Raw genomic sequence first — 18457 nt, forward strand, 5'->3', positions numbered from 1 at the left:
ATGATAATAACTTCCCATATCTGTTTTCTTACATATTATTAAAGTATTATTTTATATCTTTAATCAAAATGAATCAATACAATTTTATTCTCCTTACAGGAAAATACTATATTTCTTAAGTTTTCCAAAAATCTTTACCATATTTTAATCACATTTTTATTCTTCAGAGGATAAATATAACTATAGTAGATTCTTCTGTTCATTGTTAGAAGTTATTTTAATGAAATACATTATATAAATAAGTTAACAATACTGTAATGTAAATAGAGTCATCCCATTTGGGGTCTAATCTTCTAATGGTAACTTCTTTTATCAATATCTGACAATGTAAAGATTAGTGTTGTATTAATTTTGTTGCTATCTTTAATCCCCAACTATCCTATTTTGAAGTTTTATTTATTTTTTTTAAAGGTTTTATTTTTAAGTAATCTTTGCACCCAAATGTGAGGCTCGAACTCACAACCCCGAGATCAAGAGTCCACTGACTGAGCCAGCCAGGAGCCCTGCAGTTTTATTTTTTAAATTATAAATCTAAAACAAACAAAAAACCCCAAACTTAAGTGTCTGATCATTTGTATTAAGGCTTTCAATTTTTCTTTTCTTTTTCTATTCTTGCAACATTGAGAGGTGTTTTATTCTTGGGAGAGTACTTCTAGTTCCATGTGCTTCCGGTTGCAATATTTATAATGAAAAAAAAAAGTTAAATCGATCCTTTGGGGAATGGCTAGACTAAAATATCAGAAAAGTAACTAAATCAAATACTGAGGCTGAAGGTGTGAGGGAGAGTCTCTTTCAGGATGAGATTGTGTCACCGTTTGGTCTTCCAAAAGGTTAAATAGACCTCTCATGTGCTTTTGTATTGAATGACCATAAGCTTGAGAGTCAGTAATATGAACAAATTGATAGCCATTTGTCTTGGAACATTAGTATATTAGTAGCTATGTAGACAGATAGACAAGTTGAGTGCTTTTGCTGACACATTTTAGAGGATTTTTGAACAATAGCTTGCCTAACTAATACTCTAATGTTACAGGAAGTTCTTAACTTACATGCTTTTTATTTTTTTACTTATTTTTTTAAAGATTTTTTATTTATTTATTTATTTGAGAGAGAGAGAATGAGAGACAGAGAGCATGAGAGGGAGGAGGGTCAGAGGGAGAAGCAGACTCCCCGCTGAGTAGGGAGCCCGATGTGGGACTCGATCCCGGGATCCAGGATCATGACCTGAGCCGAAGGCAGTCGCCCAACCAACTGAGCCACCCAGGCGCCCACTTATATGCTTTTTATAACTGTGTAATTTCATATGCCATCTGCTCAATGTATATGCTAATTAACATTAAGATGGAATTTTAATGTCACTGATGTTGGGTGTGTGTAGATACACATATACCCATATATATATATATGTGTTCTATTTATAAAATATGTGTATTCACCAGTTTGTTTTTTAGTGTAGTTTATATATACATACACGTTTTATTTATGAAATGTGACAAATGTATTCACCTATTTCTGTTTATTTTTTGTAGAGTCATTTGCCCTGGCTCCATAGTTCCCACCCAGGATTAGAAAAAATCAGTGCTATAGTGTGGGAAGGCAATGACTGTAAGAAAGCAGACATGTCCGTGCTTGAAATCAGCGGAATGATAATGAACAGAGTGAGTTTTTAAATTCTGTTCTTTTAGTTCAAGAATAAGACCGTGATTATTAATACATTAAATAATTACTAGGAGGTTATATTTACAACTTACTCATTTCTTCAGCCTGAAAAAGACAGTTATTTGTATTTGGCGCTCTGTAAATAGTGATTTATCACCAAACCACTGTCATCTTGTAGTGTTTTCATGCTTCTCACCAAGAGTAGATGGTGCAATCTAAAATTTCCTTCTTTTATGTTTAATTCTTTCTTTTGCTTTTCATGGATCAAACTGAGGAGCTGCTAGACACACAAGTGTTGATGACGGCTTATCTTCTCCTGTGTCTTCCCTCCTGCTTCATTTATTTCTTAGTACCCCAAAAATTCCAAAATAGAATATTTGTCTTGATACTTGCTTATATATAGAAGTAATGCAGCTAGTGGCGTAAAAATCGTGAGTAGTTTGAGGAGGTAGAGTACAAACACTATGGGTTTTAATTTCCATTTCTATTAAATTGTGTCTTTTATCAGACACAGTTTTTAAATTTTATCTGATTCCTCTGGAAGCTAGTCATGATTTAACTTGCAATTCTAAATTTCTTGTCTGTTGTTCGTTGTGTGAGAACTATGGTGCACACTTTCTGGAGGACAGAAATGAAAGTAACTGCTCTAGAAATTGATCTCTTTCCTATTGCTAATGCAGAAGGAGTCTCTGGAGATTTGGCTCTAGTTAGTTCTCCATACCTTAACTGCCTGTGAACCAGCAGGTCATTTACAGAATGTATAATATGAGGATTGAAAGTTAGCTGGGATTTAAGATCCCTCATAGTCCTACCAGTCTTATATTTCCCATTATTTAATTTCCAATTTCCTTTTCTGTAATTCCCCTTTTCCCCTTTTCTTAATTTTTTCCCCCTCTAACATACTCTGTCTTCTGAAATGGTTTTAGAGTTTAAGGAGAAATCCATTTGTATTTTGTGCTCTTTGAAGGAAAACACAAATTGCAAATTTATCAAATAAGTAGAATTTATAAGTTTTGTTTTTATGAACTGAGCTTAAGTGGATATGAGATCTCCTCATTCTTTTTAATATTAAAGTATATATGAATATTTCTAACTTTTGAAATAATGAGATACATAGAATTTTTTTTTCCAGATCTAGGTAAGACCAAGATAGTTCATCCTTTTGCATTTGTTTAGTGAATTAGAACTCTGATAATGAACTATTTTTAAAACTGAAGACATAATGACTTAGTTTCCCTGTAATGTGCTCTCCAAACTTTGAGTAAATTTGAATTTCATTATTCATGTATTAAAACTCATATTTTAACAAAATGTTTCATATGCCTATAAATAAAATAATGGTTAATAGGAATTCATTTTACTGTAAATAAAATTTGTATACTTTTTTTTTTCTTATTTTTTCTTTCTCTGTAAAGGTGAACAGCCATATACCAGGAATAGGATACCAGATTTTTGGAAATGCAATCTCTCTAATCCTGGGTTTAACTCCATTTGTTTTCCGACTCTCCCAAGCTACAGACTTGGAACAACTCACAGCACATTCTGCTTCAGAACTTTATGTGATTGCATTTGGTTCTAATGAAGATGTCGTAGTTCTTTCTATGGTTATAATAAGCTTTGTGGTTCGTGTATCTCTTGTGTGGATTTTCTTTTTTTTGCTCTGTGTAGCAGAAAGAACTTATAAACAGGTGGGTATAATACAGAATTCTGAGTAGAGAATATTTTATCCTTTTCATAATATTTAAAGAATTCCTGAAGTATTTTAGTATTTCATTAAATCATTTTGACCTGCTAATTGTTTTCCTGTTTTGTTTTTTTAAGACATATTTTGTCAATTTGTGTTTTTCTATGGTAATCTACTTGAAAATTAATCCTTACCCTAATCTTTTTTAGCGATTGCTTTTTGCAAAACTCTTTGGACACTTAACATCGGCGAGGAGGGCTCGAAAATCTGAGGTTCCTCATTTCCGGTTGAAGAAAGTACAGAATATAAAAATGTGGCTATCTCTCCGGTCCTACCTTAAGGTAGAATGACAGTGATAAAAGTACTCTTAACATGCGAACTCCCTCAGGGTTTCAGTCTTTTTGTCAGTATGGATGTGTATCTCGGTGTATAGTTACCTGTGTACTAGGGTGGTGCTGTGTGGCCATAATTAGAGGTCTTTTCAGTCCATATGCAGAAACTGGTTCTTTAGAGTAAAATACCTGAGGTCTAAAAGGCTTAAATACGGGGCGCCTGGGTGGCTCAGTTGGTTAAGCGACTGCCTTCGGCTCAGGTCATGATCCTGGAGTCCCGGGATCGAGTCCCGCATCGGGCTCCCTGCTCGGCGGGGAGTCTGCTTCTCCCTCTGACCCTCCCCCCTCTCATGCTCTCTCTATCTCATTCTCTCTCTCAAATAAATAAATAAAATCTTTAAAAAAAAAATTTTTTTTTAAATAATAAAAGGCTTAAATACGTTTTAGGTAGGTTATTCAAGATCGGATTATCCTAAATATATCTTCTTTTAATTTATTATTTAATTGAAGCATAGTTGACATACAGTGTTACATTAGTTTCGGGTGTACAACATAGTGATTCACCCTCTCTCTGTGTTGTGCTGTTCTTACCACCAAGTGTAGCTACCATCAGTCACCGTACAGCACTATGACAGTACCACCAACTATATTCCCTAACCTCTGCCGTTTATTCCTGTGACTTACTCCTTCTGTGACTGGAAGCCTGTACCTCCCTACCCGCTGCACCCATTTTGACCGTCCTCCCACCCCCCTTCCCTCTGGCAACCAGCAGTGTGTTCTTTGTATTTATAGATCTGGTTCTGCTTTATATTTGTTTATCCATATGTTTTGTTTTTTAGGTCTGACATCTTTTTTTTCGTAGATCTCACCAACTTCTACTCATTAAAAAGCTTAAAGATTTTGTTTCTACCTAGAATGGTTATCAGAAACCAGCAGAGGGAGCCCACTGCTTAAAAAAAGAATTAAAAAAAAACTAATCAGTGAGTAGCCTCACTGAAGTGGCCTATTACTATTTAAAAATATTAGCTTGCAGTTCTAAGCCATTTTTCTCATGCTGTTCTTTTCCTTTAATCTTTTTTAAATAACTTTCCTAATTATGGAAGTAAGATATAAAAACTCAGGAGGGAGATGGGAAACACCTAAATTAGGTTTAGGAAAGCACTTCTTCTGAGGATTATTTCTTTGTTGCATTAAGACACAATGATTTTCATTATTAATGGAGTAATCAGGTCTTAAATAAAGTTGACCCAAAGACCAGAAACCCTCTGATATACCTAGATCTTTATTTTTTTGAAGTGACGATGAAAGAAGTAAAAAAAAAGTTTGCACTATTTGTCAACCCTTCTATTTAAAAAATTCATAATTCTGTTCATTGATTTAACTTGTTAGTCTCCATTGGGAAATGCTAAAAATTGGCTTCGATTATTTTTGCCCACTGTGGCTTTTCTGTTGTATGGAGGGACGAATATGATCTTTGTTATGTAGCTTAGTAAGAAGCCACCTGGAATTCCTACTCATTATCAACCCTAAGTAGGTGTTGCATTCTTTTGTACATTGTTTTATTTAATAAGCATTTATTTAATGTTAACCATGTAATATCCACTACTGATGACATGGGAGTCCTTATCTTTAGGAGCTTACATTTCAGCGAGGGAAACATGTAGCCTAGACCTAGGAATTATCCTTGGTGTTTACTTCCCTCTCTTGCATTTCCAACACCCAACTTAACACCATTTCCCACCCTTTCTACTTGCAAAATATATCTTGGGTCCATTTACTTCTCTTTGTTTCCATATCCACCACCCTAACTGAAACTGTCAATCATCTGCTTTTGGGCTGCTGTAGTTGCCTGTTAACTGGCCTCCCTGCATTCCGATTCCCTACTTCCAGTACATTCCTCAGTCTGCCACCAGCAATCTTTTCAAAATGTAGATTTCATCATATAATTCTTAAAACTTTTTGGAGGTTCCCCATTGCTCTTAGGCTGAAGAACAAAATCTGAATAGGGCCTGTAGTGCCCTTCGCGACCTAGCGCTTGAGGATAGCCTCTCTCTCCTTTCATTTTGAAACACTTTCCTCTCTCCATTCCAGCCACACTAGACCGCTTCAGTTCTGTAATTGCAATATTATTTTTCCTGTTTTGTGCTCTTGCACTTGCCTTTCCTTCTGCCAGGAACACTGCCATTGTGCCATCGTGCCCTGGCACCTTATTTTGGCATAAATACCTCTTTATTAGGGAGATCTTCCCAGGCCATCTTCCTAACTTGTAATTGAGAGTTAGGAGTGTGAAATGGGAAAGATCTCCCTAAGGAAGTGATATTTACACCAAATTCCCTACCAGTTTTCTCAAAGCATCCTTTACCTTTCCTTTAATAGCACTCGTTACAATTGATCACATAGATCTGTGGTTATAAGCTTGATGTCTGGCCTCCTGCTAGTTCCTGTGAAGGGTAGGGACCATGTCTGTTTTGTTCTCTGCTATATTTCCAGTACCTAACACAGGGCCCCATTCTGAGCAGGTGCTCAAGAAACATTTGTTGAATAAATGATTAGTGTTTGACAAAATATTTGGAATGAAATGAAATGAAAAATGTGGAAGTTACGCCAAGAATTCTGTGCTATGTATTCACCATCTTGACTGTATTGCAATCCTCAGGAAATAGTAACACTTTGTAATTAAAATTCATCTGACAAATTAGGTATATTTTCAACATTGTAAGCTATGATCAACCTGCAGGGATGGATCAACACTTCAATTGAAAGCATGGAATTAGCTGCTAATTAGTAAATATATTTAAAAGTGTTTTCCCTTTTTTTCCACAGCGTCGAGGTCCTCAGCGATCAGTTGATGTAATAGTTTCATCTGCTTTCTTGTTGACTATATCAGTTGTGTTTATCTGTTGTGCCCAGGTGAGTTGACGTTCCAATGTGTAAAAATTAGATAATCACATCTATAATTATTTAGCTCCAGAAGGCTTTCTAATAATAATAAACCTAGTTATACAAGTTTTAAAATTGACTTTTTGCAGTTTATCTTTTTTCAGTAGAATCAATGAATGTGTTTTATTCATTTCTGTGTATGAACAGTGACTAGCATATTCTCAGATGTCTGTTAATTGAATATATAGTAATTAGTTTTTACCCACCATTCACTTGGTTATCTAAATTTATTTCCCAAAACAAACTTATGAGTGACTAGAATTATGAGATTGTTTCAGACTGTTTTTCATGAATCTCTGCTTTATTCACATTTAGTATTAATTTTTTCATTTTATATCTGGATTGTCACTGTGACTTGACTGCCTCAGGCTCTGAAAAAGAACTCTCATTGTCCAAGATTAGTCAGGAAGCACAAAAATATCTCAGGATAGTCTAGGTTATAAAATTAAACTTCCATTTCAAGTAATATGACATACTAGATTACCTGAAGATTCTTATGCTATTTAAAACACTATATAATGCTGGGGGGAAGAAAAAAACTCAGCTTTTTAATATACATATATAAATTTTTTTATACACATATGACTTATCTGAGTTTATAAGACGGTAAGGGGCCAAAAATGAAGATAAAATTAAAAACAGCTATTAAGTATATGTGTTAATGCTGTGGCAGCCCTCAGATAAAATGAGGTACATTGTCAATCTTAGTATCCTAGAGACTTGAGATTTTATGTCCACAGGACAGAAAATGAGGCCTCAGCCTGCATGCCTCCTTATACATGCTTCCCCTTAAAGGACTACAGTCTCAGTGAAAAGGTAGAATAAGAAAAACAGCCTGCTCACCAGCACAGGAGGACAATAAGAAAGCTCATCTGACTCTGCCTGGACTGACAAGAATGAGGGGGGATAAGACTCTCCTCTAAGAATATATAACTGTAGGTCAGCACTTATTATAGGTTCAGGGTTTAAAATGTACATTACAGATCTTGTCCTGTAACCTCTGTGTCAAGAAGTTAATGTGAAAAGTGGTCCTAGGTTCCTGGATACCTGGATACTTGGCAGAAATAAAACCAAGGTTGTTCTTAGGGGGATGTGACTTCAACCTAGGCCTCCTAGGATTTCCACAGATGAAGCCCCTTCAGGTTTCAAAACACTGTGAAGAGACAATCCATCGTGAGTGAGTCAACAGACCAACAAACAGCGGGATTAGATCTCCAGCTACCTCAGATGATAGACTGATCAGATAGGAACTGTAAGATAAAGACATAGATAACACTATGGAAAAAGGACAGACAGATTTGAAAAAGAACTGACAGCACTTCAGAGAAATGAAAAATACAGTTATTGACATTTAAAACGCAATAAACAATAAATAGCAGATTGAAGACAGCTAAAAATAGTGAATGGGAGATGGAAGAAGTTACCCAGAATATAGGACAGAGATGAAGGGATGGAAATATGAAAAGGAGATTGAGACAGATGGGAGATCCAATAAATATCCAGTAGGAATTCCAGATGGAAAGAAGGAGAGCAATATTTGGAGAGATAATGGCTAAGAGTTTTTCTGTATTGATAAAAGACATTAATTTCAGATTTAGGAAGCACAAGAATGAGAAGGAGCAATAAAAGTAAATCCACACTTAGACATGCTGTGGAGAAGCACAGAACACCAAAAACAAAGAGAAAAATCATAAAAGCAATGAAGAGGAAAAGACTGATTTCTTTTTTTTTTTTAAGATTTTATTTATTTATTTGACAGAGAGAGACATAGTGAGAGGGAACACAAGCAGGGGGAGTGGGGGAGGGAGAAGCAGGCTTCCCGCTGAGCAGGGAGCCCGATGCGGGGCTCGATCCCAGGACCCTGAGATCATGACCTGAGCCGAAGGCAGGCGCTTAACAACTGAGCCACCCAGGTGCCCCGAAAAGACTGATTTCTGTACTCACAATTCCTTATCACATCTCAGCCATTTCTTCCAGATTTAATTTCCATGTTCCTGGAGTACATGTTGTAGTAGTTCTGTCTCTTAGGAACATAAAACCTTTCTATGCCTATCAACAAAAGACACATGGATCATAATAACTCTGAAAGGTTTTGAATGTAAGATAGAAAAAGCTACTGCAGGCAAAAGAAAGCTGGTGAGTTCATATTAGTATTAGATGAAATAGACTGTAGTTTAAGTACAAGGGATAAAGGGAAACGACAAAAATTAAAAGAATAATTCATCAGGAAGATCTAATAATTCCCACCTTGCATGCATGTAATCATATAACTTCAAATATATGTATAGACAGCCAAAATCAATAGCACTAAGGTGAGAAATTGTAGAAAAAAACCTCATTAGGAGGTCTCAACACATTTCTTTCAGTAATTCATAGGTTAAACAGATAAAAAAATATAATGAATATATGTATGTAAGCAACAGTTAAGATTTTGTTCTAAAATCAGAGAATACATATTTTTTTCAGGCACAAGGACAGTTTATAAAACTTTCCCATGTACTTGGACACAAAGTAATTCTCAGCTGAGACCATTCAGGCCACTTGATCTAATGCAGTTATAGTAGGAAACAATGGCAGCAGCAAGAAAACTCATGCATTTGGAAGTTTTAAAATGTACAATAACAAATGTTTAAAAAGAAAAAGCACAGTATATTAAACCATAAGCTACTGGCACAGTTAGGAAGTTTTTTTTTAAAGAATGCTAATATAAGTTACTTTATATTGTTGAAATTGAAAGCTTCAGCGGACAATTTTGTACAAATGCATAATTTATTAAAACTGACTCAAAACATAATTGAAAATCTGAGGAGACCTATTACTATAAAGCAGTATTGATTCAATAGTTTAAAAATTTGCCACCAACAAAAATCCCCTAGACCCACGTGGTTTTGCAGTTGAATTTTGCCAATTATTCAGATAACAGCTCATTATATTTTTTTAAGATTTTATTGATTTATTAGAGAGAGAAAGACAGGGGGAAAGGGCAGAGGGTGAGGGAGAAACAAACTCCCCGCTGAACAGGGAGCCTGATACGGGGCTCGACCCCAGAACCCCGAGATCATGACCTGAGCCGAAGGCAGACGCTTAATCAACTTAGCCAACCAGGCGCCCCTGAACAGTTAATTCTAATCCTACACAAAATATCTAGAGAATAGAAAAAAAGGGAGTATTCCCCAACTCATTTTAGGTGACTAAAAGAATCTTGATACCAGTTGACGGGAGAGACAATATGAAAATGGGAAACTATGAACTAATTTTCCTTGTTCACTTCAATGCAAAATACTAGGGAGATGAAGCCAGCAACTTAGGAACAATAAATATGCCATGACCAATACAATTTATCCCTGGAATGCAAAGATTTTCAATTTGGAAAATCCCCAAATCTGGCTTGAGCTCCTTTAGTTGATTTTTAGAGGAGAGAACATCTGATCATCTCAACAGGTGCAGAAAATAAATTGGTGAATTTTAGTCGAGATTCATAATACTGGAAAGTATGTTCTTAATCTGATAAAGTAGATCTTTAAAAAATTAGAGCAAACATTGTTCATATGATATTTATTACCTTTACTTTAAATTAGGAATGAGACAGTTATCCTCTCTCCCACTTCTAGTCATGGGTTTTGCTTATATGTTTTATGTGTTTGAAATATTCCATAATAAATGTGGAATGTTTTTAAAATGTACTACTACATTCATGATCCATTTGTATGAAATAAAATGTTATTTCCTTTTAAAAAGAAATTGTTTGAATCACATTGCTGTTTCCTGTTGCTTTTTTCATAACACTTTTAGTTGCTTCATGTGCATGAGATCTTCCTTGATTGTCACTACAATTGGGAGCTAGTAATCTGGTGCATCTCGTTAACGCTTTTCCTCCTAAGATTTGTTACCCTTGGATCAGAAACAAGTAAAAAATATAGCAATACCTCAATATTACTTACTGAACAGGTGAGAATGCGTGTTTATTCTGTTATAAGTTAATGTCTATAATCTACATATTAAACTAAAAATCTTTTCATTTACTTCAAATTTTTTAGGAACCTGTTAGATTGCATTTGTGTTACAAAACAAAACTTGAAATTTGATAGAACACAAGCCTCATCTTCAGTGTTCCTGCCTTGATGCAGATTTCAAATCTAATTGCTGTTTTTCTGTTTCACTTTTATTTGACAAGAAGGAAGTGCTATTTATAGAAATGATGAATTTTAAACCATTAGTGGGATATATTTGCTTGGCAGTGTAGCAGAGCCATATTTGAATAAGTATGAATTTTTATTCAATAGGAAGGGTAAAGCATAATAATTTTGATGGTTAACTGTATTTTGTATGAATTTGTTTAATATTTTCCTTACCGTTTCATAGGAATTATTCAGAGAAACTTACAGCCAGTGAAAACCTTTTTAGTGTTTTTGTCAGGGATAGTTTGATTTTTAAAAATCGGTAACCCTGTCACAGGAGCTCAATTAAAGGGAAAGGGGAGAGGAACAGACAAACCGGTTGATTTACTTTGCTCTAGTTCTCACTTACTCTTGAGGTTGCTTTTGCTCTGGGACTACAGTGTTTCACCTGTTACTAAATAATGACATCCGGTTTGCCTTTCTTGTGTCAGCTTTCATTATATTTGAAAATTTAAATAAGTCCTTGTTTTCTTATTATAGAATAACATGTTTATTGTAGGAATTTGGACTATAAAATATAGTATGAAGGAGAATATTAATGTCATCTGTAATCTCAATAACCAGAGAACCACCACTAATATTTCAGTGCCTGTCTTTCAGTTCCTTTTAAAAATGAGTATTGTCATTTTTTAAAAATTTTATTATGTTAATGTTAGTCACCATACATCATTAGTTTTTGATGTGTTGTTCCACGATTCATTGTTTTTGTATAACACCCAGTGCTCCGTGCAGTATTTTTAACTATTTATTCCTTTTTTATAAAAAGATAAACCTCTACTTGAAAATGGAGAAGAAACCTAACAAAAAAGAGGAACTGACACTAGTGAATAATGTTTTAAAGCTGGCTACTAAACTGCTAAAGGTAAAAATGAAATTGAAAATGGATATAATGTAGAATATGCTGTTCTGACATTATAACTGAGTCTTCTGTTTGCAGATCCTACCTTGTGTTTGGTTTCTATGATTATCCAAACTGTTTCCAAAATATATTTGAACACATTTATGCCATGTACATTTTACTTACTGTAAAACGAATCAAAGTAATCCAAATCATCTCATTTTGAAATTTTAATAACTTTTAAAAATTTAAGACTTTAATAATGTTTAAAGTATTGTAGAGGTTGGCATCTTTGGAAATTTTGCCTCCTAGAACTTAAAATAGATTTCAAAAAGGGAGATTTAATGTTAACTTGGAAATTTTCTCATTTTGTATTTCTGAGAGCAGTCTTCTGCTTGGCCTGAGTTAGCTTAAAAAGTAGTAATACATAATAATTATAGTAAGTATATATTACCAGTAAACATTTAAATTTTCAAATCATTTTTTGTAACAATCAAAAAGAATATAATTTCAAAATATCTGATTTCATAATAATAACTCCTTGGAGGTAATTCAATAAAATGTTTTTAGCACTGCTTTGCAGTGTTGGTAATGCTTTTCTTTCTTAAAAGGAAAATGTTTAAAATCTCAATTTCTATAGCAAGTTGAATGAATTCTTAGAGTTGTTTACAAGTGTTCAGAGAATGGTACAGAATTAGTTGTGTCTCAGTGTTACGATTATTTCTTCAATTAAAAAGTCTTAATGGGCTGTATGGCCTCCCAGCGTACATTTGGCACCGACAAGGCTCTGAAGGGGCGGGGGGCTTGTCTCGTGTGTGCAGTACCTTCAGAGTGTGGGCGCTACGCTAGACAGGATGAGACTCAGAAGCAGTTTCAGTCCCCGAGTAGAGAGACATAGGAGATAACTAAAGTACAGAGCACAACAGTGTGATCCTTTTTGATCACACACAGTCGTACACAGTCTTCTACTCAGAAACCAGGGACTTAACATCGGTTGTTCCCTCTCTCTCCCTCTTCCCTGCCAAGAAATTCTGAGGCCCATTGATTCACCCTCTCAGATAGTTTCCAGTACATCCCCGCTTCCCTGTCAGTCCTGCCCTGAGTCAGACCCTCATTGTCTCACTATCCACTGAACCTTCAAGGCCTTCCTGCCTCTGGTCCTCCACATTGCTGCCCCTCTGCCGGTGGTCTTTCTCACCTGCACATCTCATACACTTCTCCCCGAATTAAATTCCACTGGTGCCATTGTGTCAGTACAATCTGCATAAAGAATGACCCTTACCTCAGTGGTTTTATAAATTTGAAGGACTTCTTTCCTTGCCCCTGGGCTCTCAAATGCTGAGCAACCTGTAGCCATTCAAAGATGCCATGTTGTCATGTGTCTTGCGGAATGCCTGTTCTCTCCTCCCTCCAGGGCCTGTACGTTTTATACACACCTCTTCTGTGGGAGGCTCACAGCTGAATTGTTTATTTTGCATTTCTGTTAGACCATAAAGTCCTTCAGCACAGGGACTGAATCCTAATTTCCCAGAGCCTAACACAGGGCCTGCCCTATAACTGTAAATCTGAGAATTAATAAATCAAAGAATATTAAATCTTGGAATCAGTCAGTTCTTATATTCGAAAAGTAATGGTCTCAAAGGGAAGTTTATGTATGTATGTATTAATAATGGCAGAAAATTTGGCTAATTTTCTGATTTTTCCAAAAACCATCCATTTTCTCTTCTTATCTTAGAAAATGTTTCCAAACCCCTTGGTAGCTACTGGACCGATACTTTACTAGTCATTCATTCGAGACAGGAATTAGAGTTACAAATATAGGTTATAGAGTTCTTTTAATGAAAATCCCTTCTAAAAAAAAAAAACACAGTGTATTTACTTCTTTCAAGTTTAATCGAGTTTATCCTTCCTAAAAGTACCCATAATTTGTAACTGTTTTTTGAAAGTGTTTTTGAAAATTCTCATTGTATATCGCCCTGAATTAGTTTAACTGATAATCCTTTTTCTTTTTGCTTTTTTAAAATTTTATTATGTTGTGTTAATCACCATACATTACATCATTAGTTTTTGATGCAGTGTTCCATGATTCATTGTTTGCGTATAACACCCAGTGCTCCATTCAATACGTGCCCTCCTTAATACCCATCACCAGGCTAACCCATCCCATTAACTGGTAATTCCTGATGAGTTTCCAGACTCATGGGTTTTTTTCTTCTGCTAGGAATTGGACAGTCCCTTTAGATTGTATGGGCTTACAATGAATCCACTGCTTTATAACATCACCCAGGTTGTCATCCTGTCAGCTGTCTCTGGTGTTATCAGTGACTTGCTTGGATTTAATTTAAAGGTAAGACCTTCCCGGTATTTTTTATTTCTTAGTGCCCTGTTATATTTTGTGACATTTATTTTACCCCATTACTCTTTAGAGATCACCTATGCGCAGTGATGAAGTCATTTTAGTAATACTGTACGCAAAGAATGAATAATATTCTTGGTTTATAATGCTGACGGAATGCCTAATTTGGAACAGTGTTCATACAAATAGGACTCTTGTATAGAATAAGTAAAGGGATTTATTTTTACTTATATAATCTGAATCTAATTTAGGTGATAAAAAAAGGAAAAGAAGAGCCCTATTTCTTTTTTTAGCTAAAAGTGATATTTATTATATAGCAGTACATACATCCTCTAACATATTCATATTATACCAGTAGTATGTATATATTGCTACTTCTCAGTACAAGAAAGCAGGGGAAATCTGATTTTCACTTTTTTATTTTAAGGTGAATTCTTGAAAACACAGGAATAAAGGAGTTTAAAATAGTAGAACCTACTCTTGTTTATGAATGAAATTTAGACAAAAGCAATATGTGATGTAATTTAGTAATTTGCAGTAGTAAAACTGACTCTAATGGTTACTACTTCTGTTATTTTTTCACTAGCTATGGAAGATTAAATCATGACAATTCAGAGAAAAGAAGATGTAGCCTCTTTTCCAGAATAAGAGTACCAACTAAGCTGCCTGCAAGCAGTCACTGACTCTTTGCTTCAGGAGTCTCAGCTGGGAAATCGAAGTGTTTACATCAGACTGTCTTGTGCAATTCTTATATTTATTTTACTTGTTCACTGTTTTTTTTTTTACATTTATTTTAGTCTTTATATTTTATTTTTAGCATTGATGTACTTAGTTGTTGCAAGGGTGATAAAACTGATATCCAGATACTTGAGATCCTGGTAATTGTTCATAAATAGTTGACAAAATAACAAATCGTGAGACTAGAAGCCATTCTAAGCACTGTTTCTCCATCAATGCCGTGAACTTGCCTTACTTGAAAGGAAAACTTCTTTAACTTTGGAATATTGCATTGGACTCAGCTAGACACAGGAAGTATCTTCTTTGGTAAATCAAGATCCAGTCAGGGTTTCTTTTGAATTATTTTGGAACAATGCCAGGATCTACACTGATTAAGCTGCAGTTACACACCCTTCAGTATTAATATATATGGTATTACATAACAGGTCAACAAGTGCTCTTTGATGATAAAACTCTTAATAGAGCAATAATTGTAAATGGTTACCATACTGTAAGATATTTTGATAAAAATTAACTAGTAATAATTGTATTTATTTGAAACACTGGGCTGTTTGCACAGCTCCAACTGTGCATGCTCAAAATGTGCACTTTTTAAAATTGTTACTTTTAAATGCGTATCTTTATATGGGATATGTTATAGTGTACTAGGGCATGATCTGGTATCCTTTTGAGTGAGGTATACACTCATCTCACAAGTGAAGTGCCTATTGATATTACTAAAGTACATTATGTTTACTCAAGTAAAATAATTTTTCCCCATGGTACACTATAGTGTATACACACTCAAATGAACAACTTAAGAATAAGGTTAAGAACCAATAAAATATTCCTCTGATTGCTAGTTATTAAAACTATATCCAGATTTTCAGAAAAGAGCTTCAGTTTGCAAATTCTATCTTCTAAACTTAATCTGGTGCATCCCCCTTACCCCCAATTTTATAAGGGCTATTTTAGATGCTTTTAACCTGGAAAGTTACCTACTCCCCCTCCCCCCCTCCACCACCACACACACAAACCCGCAATTTGCCAAGTGTCCAAATGAGAACTTAACATGTTGGCATGTTAGGTAAATAGAGTGAATATGATGGTATCTTACATTGGGCCTTGATTTTAAGTTGTTACATTTGTACAATCAAGAATATATTAGGAATTACATGAAACATGAAATGTTTTTGCAATTTTTTTTAAACTGGGTATCTAGTTTCTAAAACAAAGAATTTATTTGAAACAGTATAGAATTTTCTTGGTGCAAGGTGTATCATGTTGAATATCCTCACATTTTTTACCATGTTTTAGGGAATTTAAAATAATTAATTGTAAATGATTTATTTGATTGGTGCCGTTTTAATCCCCAAATCGTAATCTTAAGATCAGGAATGCGTAGAGAACAGAGCCATGTCATAATATCACTTTGCTCTTACCATTCCTTTTGATCAGCCTCAATTCAGCCTCATTGTGTAGTGTATTTTTTTTGTGTAGAAAACAACAAAAGCAATTTGTTTTATTTGCCTGTGTTCTCATATGTTTAATAATGACCAAAGTGCATTCTGAGTTTTTTCAAGGAATGTATTACTGGAGCTTTAAGAACATACTTATTTTCTCATGTGAAAAATTAGGCTTTGTTTGATATGTTTCTTCTTCCTCTATTGTCTAATGTTGAGGTTGTTTTTAGGAATTATATTTTATAAACTTTTTCAGAATAAGGTACATACCTATACAGAACTTAACATTTTGCACAGAATATATCAAATATATTTTGAGAAAAAAAGTACAGCATGAGTTCTGTTAGGAATAAAAGATAAAACTATTGTATCTCACAAAAAAAAAAAAAACTTATTTCAGAATGGAAATATTTTTGAGAAAGGTAGCTGAGTATGCGTGTTTTGGATTGAAGTTCATTTTAACTTAGAGTTGGGAGTTGATTTGTTGAGTACAGTATACCTCTCAATGACCTATAAATAATATGAATTATGTCACTAAGGTGGGCAGCAGTAGAATACCAAAAGGAAAAAGTTGTCATTTTAAGCAATTTCAAAACATTAATGGAACTGTTTCAAAGCAGAAAAATTGACATTTGCTGCCTTTAAGAATACCATGAATGTAAGAAATCGAAAGAAATTGTAACATATCACATAATATAGAAAAGGCAGTTCAAAGATAGAATTGTGGCAGATGTTGTGTGTTAACTGTTGTTTCTTTGCCACATGTGTTGTATTTGAAAGTTTGAACAGCAAGTTTAAAATAAAATATTCTATGCTGACAGTGTTAAGCTGGAGGTGTTTTCTGTTTTGTTTTTCTTCCCATTTGCAATCCATATACACTTCTATGGTAATTTTGTATTTACTATAGCATGAACTTTAGTTATAACTCTTAGATTTCAGGAGAATGGAAGTAAATTTTTTTAAACTCCCTGACATTTAAGATTTTGTTATGATTCTTAACATGAAAGAATAATAATACATATGCAGGTCTTTCATCACCAAAATGCTATCATATCGTTAATTTTTTTTTTTTTTTTTTGCTTGTTTGTTTGTATTTAAATACAGAAAACTGGCTGTGGCCTGGGATAGTAAAACTCACTGTCAGAAGGATAGTGGTATTTTTAATCTAACAATTTTGCCACATGAATTCAGCAGGACAGATCATGGCCAAAAATAAGATGGGTAAGCATTCTAATATTTCTATTACCTAATTGGTACAAGCGTTCATAGGATTTTAATAAATCAGGGGCTGTTAATTCAAGTGTACTTTCAAACTTACCTTAAGCTTAGAATTGGCTCTTTTAGTGAATCTCCTTTCAGACTGCAAAATAGAGCCCATGATTGGCACCTCCTTGAATTGCTATATCACTTAGAACACTAATTCTCAACCTTTTTTTCTGCCAAGCCTATACAAAGGATATCACAAATGCTTATCAATAACACTGGCTCCCCACAGAGCTTACCTCCTGGAGATGAGACTGCAGATCTAGGAGGCAGTATATTTTCAAAAAGATTCCCCAAACGATTTGGAAAATTTGCCTCACCTGTCAGTCCTCACCACCTTGAGAATTACTACCTTAAGATCAGGAATTCCATGAGATTTTAACTACAGGCCTAGCACATAAAACGGTGCCTAATACATAGAAAAATCTCAGACTGAATGAATGAATGACCTGAGTGAAACAGGACCTTAGACACCACCTTGTCCAAGGTTCTTATTTTACCAGGTAAAAAAACTGAAACCACAAAAGAGGTTAAGAAGCTTGCCCAAGGTTGCCCTAGTTAGTTAATGATAGAACCCACACTCTCTTTTATTCTCCTTGAAAGTATATTCTGTAGAGACAGGAAGATGGTGGAGTAGGAGGACCCTAGGCTCGCCTTATCCCATGAATACAACTAGATAACTATCAAATCATCCTAAGTACCCCAGAAATTGACCTGAAGACTGGCAGAATAAACTCCACGACTGAAGGTGGAGAAGAAGTCACATTGAAGAAGGTAGGAAGTGTGGAGACATGGTTTAGGGGAGAAACAGATCCTGGCTGCTGTGGAGGGGAGGTAACTGTGGTTGCACAGAAGGGAGAGAGAGAGGGAAAGAGGAGTCACAGGGAATGCACAAAGAGAATGTTTCCTCATAGCCATTGGTTTGGAAAGTGAGAGGGGCTGAATTTTGTGAGTTCTTGCAACCTGTGAGGCTTAAAGCCTGGAGTTTGTTTTGTTTTGTTTTTAAGTTTTTATTTATTTATTTGAC

At 34.8% G+C, this 18457-nt stretch overlaps 1 protein-coding gene across 6 annotated transcripts in view; it reads left to right on the top strand.

Annotated features, from left to right (window-relative positions):
* The window catches only part of PHTF2 (putative homeodomain transcription factor 2), a 114245-nt gene extending 97251 nt beyond the window's left edge, over positions 1-16994 (top strand). For all 6 annotated transcript variants that reach the window (XM_035020436.1, XM_035020441.1, XM_035020440.1 and 3 more), the window contains 8 exons: positions 1530-1658; positions 3075-3347; positions 3553-3684; positions 6499-6585; positions 10408-10563; positions 11560-11655; positions 13853-13978; positions 14574-16994. In XM_035020436.1, the coding sequence (XP_034876327.1) occupies positions 1530-1658; positions 3075-3347; positions 3553-3684; positions 6499-6585; positions 10408-10563; positions 11560-11655; positions 13853-13978; positions 14574-14594 (1020 nt within the window). In that variant the 3' untranslated portion in view covers positions 14595-16994. The remainder of the gene's footprint in view (positions 1-1529; positions 1659-3074; positions 3348-3552; positions 3685-6498; positions 6586-10407; positions 10564-11559; positions 11656-13852; positions 13979-14573) is intronic.
* The last annotated feature ends 1463 nt before the right edge of the window (positions 16995-18457 follow it).

The sequence above is a fragment of the Mirounga leonina genome, unplaced genomic scaffold (genome assembly GCF_011800145.1).
Source record: "Mirounga leonina isolate KUSES-001 unplaced genomic scaffold, KU_Mleo_1.0 Mir_174, whole genome shotgun sequence".
In the NCBI taxonomy this organism is placed as follows: domain Eukaryota; kingdom Metazoa; phylum Chordata; class Mammalia; order Carnivora; family Phocidae; genus Mirounga; species Mirounga leonina.